We start from the raw sequence: 8587 nt of genomic DNA, 5'->3' as shown, positions 1-8587 counted from the left end.
CTAACCTCCTCCGCTGATTGGTCAGTGAACGTTAATCTTTTAAGAGTCGTTCACAGCCGCAGGTCAGTCAGTGACAAACGGTGAATTAAATAACAGTAATAAACAATATTTATTAAACAAATAAATACTTTTAAAATATTTTAGAGACATTTTCCTTATAAAAAAGAGTCGATAAAAGTCTTCCGGGCAGTACACGTCATCGTGGTCACATGACTAACATGGCGGTTAACCTGACAGACTTACAAATCATTCCCGATTCTCATTTCCGCATTCCAGTATTTTAAAATCAGCGCAATGAGGGTCAACACTTCCGGTGTGGGAGTGTTATGTGATTATTTTCGCGGTTGGTATGCGGGAAGGTAAGATTTTTTAAAGTAAATATTTTTCTTATGTTTTAAGAGAAACAAGGAAATATTTTAACACTTGTAATACATTTATTATTTGCAAAAGTATATAAAAGCGTCCCGGTTTATTTCTGTAAGGGTGAGAGAGGTGAAATAAGCGAGCGGACCGATGCAGGATAGAAACATGGCGGAATGTTAAACGCGCGCTATAGAACACAGGAAGATGGCGGAGTGATGTGATGTGATGTAATGTGATGTGATGATGCTACAGGAAGCTGAACAGCAGCTATTAATATTTCCAGTGAGGAAGTGAACGGGGAGATTTGAGACACGATGGAGTCAGAGGGAGGAGGAGGAGTGGAGGACCTGTCCCCTTCACCTGAGAGAGGTCTCTCACACACACACTCTCACTCACTCACACACACTCTCACTCACTCACACACACACACACAGCAGGTTAAACACATTAATGCTGAGTGTGTGTGCAGGAGCAGGTGTGTGTGCTGGGAATGAGCAGCAGGACGGGTTGGTGTTGGTCAATGAGGAGTGTGTGGAGAAACTGAGTGAGGGTCTGATCTCACACTACCTCCCAGATCTCCAGCGCTCCAGAGACGCACTGCAGGAGCTCACGTAACACACACACACACACACACACAGACAGATGTGTGAGCTCGGAGTCTAGTCTGCTGCTAATAGTCTTTATCTCTCTGTTAGACAAAATCAGGATGTTCTGCTCGACACCCTGGAACAGGAAATAACCAAGTTTAGGGAGTGCAACTCTCTGATGGAGCTCAACGCTCTGGTCAGTCTCCATTTACACACGCGCATAGAACATGTTATTTCATCAGGAGCATGCATGAACGCGTTTCTGGGTGTTTTGATGAATTGTGTATGTTTAGTTCACAGAGGCTAAAGTTTATCACAGTAAGCTGGTGAACATGCGCAGAGAGATGATCAGCCTGCATGACAGAACATCCAAACTGAAGGTCAGATATTTGTTACTTATACATACACACACACACACACACACACACACGCACGCAGATGTGTAAATGCTGGAGAATTTAAACTCTGCCAGCTGGAGAGCAGCCAACCAATCAGCAGCTATGATTCAAGCTCACTTAATCTGGTGCAGATCAGTGCACCCCTTTCCTTTCCTCTCTTTCTCCCCCCTTTTGCCCCTTTCACAGTGCACTGTTGTCTTTGGTTAGTGTTAAGTTTGTTGTCCTGGTGTGTGTGTGTGTGTGTGTGTGTGTAGAAGCGAGCTCTGAAGTTGCAGCAGCAGAAACAGAAGGAGGCGCTGGAGCGAGAGCAGCAGAGAGAGAGAGAGCTGGAGAGAGAGAGACAGCTCATTGCCAAACCAGCCAAACGCACCTGAACACACACACACACACACACACACACACACACACACACACACACACACGTTGGTGTTTTAAGTGAACTGCGTGTGTGGCAGATTGGGGAGACGCAGCTCGGAGTGTGAGGTCTCGTCCTAAACACTCATCATGTCTGATAGAAGTGTTTTATTAGTGTTTATTCAGCAAGAGGAAAAACGATCATGCCATCATTCATCTCTCTCTCGTGCTCTCTCTCCTTCTGGCCCGTGTTCTGAGAGAGAGAGAGATGGATGTGAACGTTCTGCCGCTGAACCCTTCCCCTCAGGATGATTTTTACTCTCCGACTCCTCCTCGACCCCGAGCTCAGAACATGCCGCTGTCTCGCCATCAGCAGTAAACAGAACCGGTTTATGGCACACATCAGTGGGTTACATCTACAACACTGAGTGTTCAGCTCTCTCACACACACACACACCCAGGACCAGTCAAAAGTTTGTATGCCCCTTGTAATTCAGTGTTTTATTTTTATGAATCGAATCACTTCCTGTCTTGATGGATGTCGTTTCTCTTTACTGAATTGTTTTGGTTCTTGACATAACATGGATTTACTACGGTTGTGTTATAGGGCTATTTACTGTATTTTTATTCTTTACTGTTTGATCTCTAACACATTAAGAAGAAAATAAACTCCTCCACTAATGACCTTTTGATGAGACACGGCTGTTAATTGTAAAGTATTCCAGGTGCCTCCCTCATGAAGCTGCTTAAGAGAATGCTAGCAGTGTACAAAACGCCATCAAGGGAAACGCTGGATACGCTGAAGAATCTAAAATATTAAACATTGTTTTTAACACTTCTTTTTGTTCACATAATTCCTGATATGTTCCAGATGTTATTTCATAGTGTTTAATGTCTTCAGTTTTGTTGTACAGTGTAGAGAATAATCACAATACAGAAGCGCCTGTGCATGAGTGCAGTAGGGGTTTACATCAACTGGCTAACTCTCTTATCAACAAAACGCTGTTTCATAGAGGGGTGTGTGTGTGTGTTTCGCCCGGTTACTTGGCACCATGTCCCAGGTGAGGGTTCAGTGAAGTGAAGTGAAACACTGCGTGCTGTTTGAATCCACTCAGGTCTTGAGGGTGGAGTCTGTAGTGTGGAATGCCGGAAGTAGCAGAACTGTTTGACCACTAGGTGGAGTCAGAGCTCTATTACCATGAGATGGTTTAAATACTGTACATCTCATCTCATTATCTGTAGCCGCTTTATCCTGTTCTACAGGGTCGCAGGCGAGCTGGATCCTATCCCAGCTGACTACAGGCGAAAGGCGGGGTTCACCCTGGACAAGTCGCCAGGTCATCACAGGGCTGACACATAGACACAGACAACCATTCACACTCACATTCACACCTACGCTCAATTTAGAGTCACCAGTTAACCTAACCTGCATGTCTTTGGACTGTGGGGGAAACCGGAGCACCCGGAGGAAACCCACGCGGACACGGGGAGAACATGCAAACTCCACACAGAAAGGCCCTCGCCGGTCACGGGGCTCGAACCCGGACCTTCTTGCTGTGAGGCGACAGCGCTAACCACTACACCACCGTGCTGCCTACTGTACATTTATTGCATTAACTTATACACAGTTAACAATTTGTCCAGTTATATAGTTTGTCTTGTGCTTTTTAACGTTAGTCCTTGTGTAAACTTTTGTCAGTAATAAACACCTGGTTAATAAGAGTTTTATATTTTAAAGCTAGACGGCCTTTTGATTTCATCAAATCAGTGAAATTTAGTTCCGTCTGAAATGTGGTGATTGTGATATCTGTTTATTTCTGTAATATCTCACAAAATATCATGGCTGGGAAGTTATTTAATTTGAGGGGATTAAAGCAAATAATGTGCATGAAATCGCTCGCTTGGCGCAGTCAAGCAGACAGAGGAAGTCCGTGTGCGCATGCGCAGGTTTACCTTCTTCTTCTTTTGGGTTTTACGGGAGCTGGCATCCACAGTGTTGCATTACTGCCATCTACAGGTTTCCCTTTGAGCGTGCACTGACAGTTCCATCATTCTGTCGCTAAACGAACAGCTGATCACACCGAGGTGCTCGCTGAGCGCCAATATTTATTAGTTCGGTCCTGCGTTTCCTTTCCTTCATATATAACATAACGTCTTTTCTTCTCGCTTTCCATTACTGTAGTCGCTCTTTCATGTTTCATTCGCACACTCACGTCCTCCATTTTTCTCTCCTGTTTCAAATTTGTATCCCACAATGCCTTGCGTGAACGGGGAAAGCCCAGCACATGATGCATGACATAGTATCTTGTATTGGGTCATGGTGAAGCAGGAAAAAATAGTGGAGAATTTTGGGCCATGTGGCTCTAAAGTCATTAATTGTTCTATTTATAATAATAATAAAACTGGAAGTCTGTGATTCGAATTTAGTAGCTTTCGGTCACTAAACAAAAATAGAGTGTTGGGAAAATTCTTTTTAGTTTTTATGACCGATTGTACTGACAGAAGCAGAGGTATCAGCCAGTTTGGCCAGAATTAAACCACATAAACGATCTGGTCCAGACGGACTTAGGGGCAGGGTGATCAAGACATGTAGATTTGAGCTAACTGCAGTTTTGACAAAAATATTTCAACTCTTACTGAATAATCATGCTGTTCCAAGGCTATGGAAAATATCTAATATCATCCCTGTCCCTAAGAAGAAAATCATTGAGCTACGGAGCTCAATGATTTTAGACCTGTTGCGCTGACCAGTATCTTGTGCAAATGTATTTAGAGGGTCATAGTAAATCATCTTTCAACATCACTTCGTGAGTATTTTGACCCACTCCAGTTTGCATACAAGAAGGGTCGGGGTACTGGTGACGCAACACTGACACTGATGAACACTGTCTGTAAACACCTGCAACAGCCTAAGAGTTATGCCAGAATATTATTCATTGATTTTAGCTCAGCTTTTAATTGTATGTAGAAAAACATTCTTATTGAAAGACTCTGTGATATTAATACTAACAGCTACATTGTACAGTGGATTAAGGAATTCCTTACAGACCGCCCACAGACAGTGAGGTATAGCAGCTTCTCTTCAGACACTGTTATACTAAATTCAGGGGCGCCCCAAGGCTGTGTGTTGTCACCCGTTTTGTTCTCTTTATATACTAATGAAATGCAAATTATGAATTCTACCTGTCATTTATACAAATATGCTGATGATATGGCACTGGTTGGCCTTATGCAGGCAGGGGAAAATGTAGTCAATCAATCCACCTATCTCCAATATATTGATGCGCTTACAAAATGGTGTCATGACAGTAGCCTTCTCATTAATGAGACAAAGACCAGGAACTTGTCATTGCAAGATCTAGCAATGTCTTTCAGGATTCACCTGTCATTATTAATGCACAGCTTGTAGAGGAATTCAAATATTTGGGAACTTTTTTTGATTGCACTTTAAGTTTTACAATGAACACTGAATATATTTTTTAAAAGGCAATGCAACGAATGTATCTAATCAGGAAGTTCGATTCATATGGGGTTAGCAAGTCCATTCTAGAGACAGTATACAGAAGCCTTGTGGAAAGTGTTTTGACTTTTAATATGCATACATGGTATGGGAACCTTGGGGCTAAGAACAGGAATAGACTAACAAGAATTGTTAGCATGGCAAGTAAAATTATTGGAAGAGGCCAGAAACAGCTGGGTTACAGCTATGAGACACAGGTCAAGCAAAAAGCCCAACAAATTGTGTCTGACTGTATGCATCCCCTGTTCCGAGAGTTTATTAAATTGCCCTCAGGAAGACGTTTTAGAGCTGCAACCAAAAACACCGACAAAAAATCATTCATACCAACTGCAATAACACTTCTAAATTCAAAATAGGCATAAAACATCCGTATTCGTGTACTAGGCTTCTTCTGTATTGTCTGTGCAATGTTTAGTAATTAATTGTGTGGGATTTTTTTTGTTTGTTTGTTTTTTTATTTTATTTTTTTAAACAACTACCTGTGGAGCCAAAGATAAATTTCCACATCGGTGGACCAATAAAGTATTTGAAACTCGAAAAATCTGAAAGACAATCTAGCTTTAATACTGTAAATATTAAAAATGCTGAGTCTGGAAAAGTCAATGTTTTTTATTCTTTATATTTATTGTATAATGTGTTTATCAAATATGAATAAGACATGAAGGGTGTGGCTTCACTTTTTTGAATAATTTTGTTTTACTTCTCAGTGATGAACTCCCCTTAATACACACTTTCATTATCAACAACTTTAAAGACATCTGTAAAAGAAATCACAAAATAAATCTTTAAACGAAACAAAAAAAATATTAGTTGTGCTAAAATGAGCTGAAATATTTTTTAATTATGTTGCATTTTATTTGTATTAGTTTGCGCTGTTGTGTTATATGAAAGACAAAAGATTCCAGCTTGTGTGTCACTCTCAGTGTTATTAAAGCGTTTATGAACATGTAGAAGGAGGCAGTCAGCCATCTGATGATTCTTTTCCAACAGAGGAGTTCACACTTCTCCACAGTTTCTCAGGAACATGATGGAACCAGCTGTGATTTTAATCTTTTTAATTTAAAGAGAGAATAAAGAGAAAGTGGTGAAGGAACGACTGTTGATAGCTGCTATAACATAAGTGACAACAGGAACTCCAACTCTTTAAAACAATGCTTGTTGGACACTCAAACATGTCATCATCTGGAGTAATGGTTATGTCATTGTTTTACTAACTGTTTTTTTCCCTCTCTATTTATTTTGACGGGCGGCACAGTGGTGTAGTGGTTAGCGCTGTCACCTCACAGCAAGAAGGTCCTGGGTTCGAGCCCCGGGGCCGGCGAGGGCCTTTCTGTGCGGAGTTTGCATGTTCTCCCCGTGTCCGCGTGGGTTTCCTCCGGGTGCTCCGGTTTCCCCCACAGTCCAAAGACATGCAGGTTAGGTTAACTGGTGACTCTAAATTGAGCGTAGGTGTGAATGTGAGTGTGAATGGTTGTCTGTGTCTATGTGTCAGCCCTGTGATGACCTGGCGACTTGTCCAGGGTGAACCCCGCCTTTCGCCCGTAGTCAGCTGGGATAGGATCCAGCTCGCCTGCGACCCTGTAGAACAGGATAAAGCGGCTACAGATAATGAGATGAGATGAGAGATGAGATTTATTTTGACCAATTTCTGTGTAAGTGTTTCATCGAGCATTTATATGTCTTTGTCTGGTTTGTTCATCTGACTAGCATGAGGTAATGTCCTTGTTGTCTTAATCTGTACTTTTGCATCATTTATGTGTGATGTGCTTTTGCCCATGTTTTCAAAGTCACTGCATGTTAATTGTGTACTAATTGTCTGCGTTAAGTGTCAGTGTCCTTGCTTTTATGCTTCTCGTACATGTCTGTATGTCATGATTGCTTCCTCTTCTTTTTAGCATCAACCTGTCAGGGACTACATCAGGAAATTAGTCTATATGGCTAAATCCAGTACATTTATGTTTAATTATATTGCAGCTATGTAAATGAGCATGTTAATTAATGTACACTGTCCCTTTTAAAGAAATAAACAAACATAAACTATATTTACATTGTGTCATGAATGTAACTATAAACGGATAAAAAGAATAAAATAAACTAATCGTCTGTAGATTGCTGTGGTGTCAGTGGAACAGTGAGTTAATATATTTTCTATAAATGACCAGCAGGAGGCGCTGTAACAACTGATACTTTCATTCTTACAGTATTTATTTATTTATTTATTTCTAAAAATATATATAATCACAACGAAGTGTATTGATGAATATTAACTTCATTGTTTATGTACTTATTATATATTAATTTAAATCCTTGTCTTCTTTTTTTGCACATTAACACATCAAGCTAAACTTTTTATGCAAATTTTTTTTTACAGTTTTATATTTTTTCCTGTCCTCAGAAAGCTATGTAACAGAAACCTGACATCCTCAGAAGTGTGAGATTTCAAAACACGAACATCAGCAGCGCTAATCACAGCTATTAGCATTAGCCAGTGTTACATGGAGTTAATGTAAGATAACCACACATGATTGGTGAATGGGAATTGTATAAACACCCGAAGGTGTGTGTTAACGGTCTCTCTGTTCATGGCTGACCGCTCGGGAAGCTGTAGCACTGTTTTAAGTTAGTAAAAGATGTATCATACTTGTTTTTGTTAAAAGTGCTTCAATAAAGGAGAAGAGCTGTATTTCACGGGGTTTTCGGGTTTTTTTTATAAGAATACACAACAACTGGCGACGAGGATGGGATCTCCGTTTAATCAGCACCTGTGAGTAGCTCCTGTGGTTAACAAAAGCAAGTCACTAGCAAGCAAGTTAACGACCAAAATAAAAAACGGCACTGTAACGCAGTGAAATGGGCTGAGTTTTTGACGAAATGGTAGAAGACTTCAAAACCTATGAGGAGAGGCTTTAACAATTTTTAGAAGCAAGTGTTTCATATTTTTTAAAATAAGAATTTTAAAAAATTCTATTCTAAAAGCCCCTATTGCTTCAGGACAAACTGAACAGGATGTGAGTGGACCCCTGCCTGGTCACCTGGATCTCCAGCTACCTCACTGACAGGCCGCAGTACGTCAGGCTGAAGGACATCACGTCTGACACTGTGATTAGCAGCACCGGAGCACCCCAGGGCACGGTGCTGGCCCCTCTTCTCTTCACCCTGTACACCACGGACTTCTGCTACAACTCGGAGCTGTGTCACATTCAGAAGTTTGCCGATGACAGCCATAGTGGGGTGTATCAGGGACGACAGAGAGGAGGAGTATAGGAGCCTGGTGAGGGACTTTGCTGTGTGGTGCAACAGAAACCATCTGCAGCTCAACACCTTGAAGACCAAGGAGCTGGTCATTGACTTTGGGAGGTCCAGAC

The 8587-nt window shown here is 41.3% G+C and overlaps 1 protein-coding gene across 3 annotated transcripts; it reads left to right on the top strand.

Annotated features, from left to right (window-relative positions):
- The first annotated feature begins 253 nt into the window (after window positions 1-253).
- bloc1s6 (biogenesis of lysosomal organelles complex-1, subunit 6, pallidin) lies at window positions 254-2540 on the top strand. Of its 3 annotated transcripts, none has more exons than XM_060924299.1 (6): window positions 254-359; window positions 647-732; window positions 839-974; window positions 1059-1146; window positions 1244-1330; window positions 1603-2540. In XM_060924299.1, exons 2-6 carry the CDS (start codon window positions 678-680, stop codon window positions 1720-1722), a joined length of 486 nt encoding a protein of 161 aa, XP_060780282.1. In that variant the 5' UTR covers window positions 254-359; window positions 647-677; the 3' UTR covers window positions 1723-2540. The 3 variants fall into 3 exon arrangements, with proteins under 3 accessions (XP_060780282.1, XP_060780280.1, XP_060780281.1); XM_060924297.1 differs by having other exon boundaries at window positions 257-359; window positions 833-974; XM_060924298.1 differs by having other exon boundaries at window positions 259-359; window positions 616-732; window positions 833-974.
- Window positions 2541-8587: the final 6047 nt, after the last annotated feature.

This window comes from Neoarius graeffei, chromosome 6, assembly GCF_027579695.1.
Source record: "Neoarius graeffei isolate fNeoGra1 chromosome 6, fNeoGra1.pri, whole genome shotgun sequence".
Lineage (NCBI taxonomy): Eukaryota > Metazoa > Chordata > Actinopteri > Siluriformes > Ariidae > Neoarius > Neoarius graeffei.
Note: the sequence above shows the minus strand (reverse complement) of the source record. Positions and strands in the feature narration are given on the sequence as shown.

What these genes read in the sequence shown, in the direction of transcription:
- bloc1s6 (XM_060924297.1), top strand. Translation starts at nt 678, where the DNA reads ATGGAGTCAGAGGGAGGAGGAGGAGTGGAGGACCTGTCCCCTTCACCT. An exon ending in TGATGGAGCTCAACGCTCTG is followed by an intron (nt 1,147 to 1,243) that starts GTCAGTCTCCAT and finishes GTGTATGTTTAG; the next exon opens with TTCACAGAGGCTAAAGTTTA. An exon ending in ACAGAACATCCAAACTGAAG is followed by an intron (nt 1,331 to 1,602) that starts GTCAGATATTTG and finishes GTGTGTGTGTAG; the next exon opens with AAGCGAGCTCTGAAGTTGCA.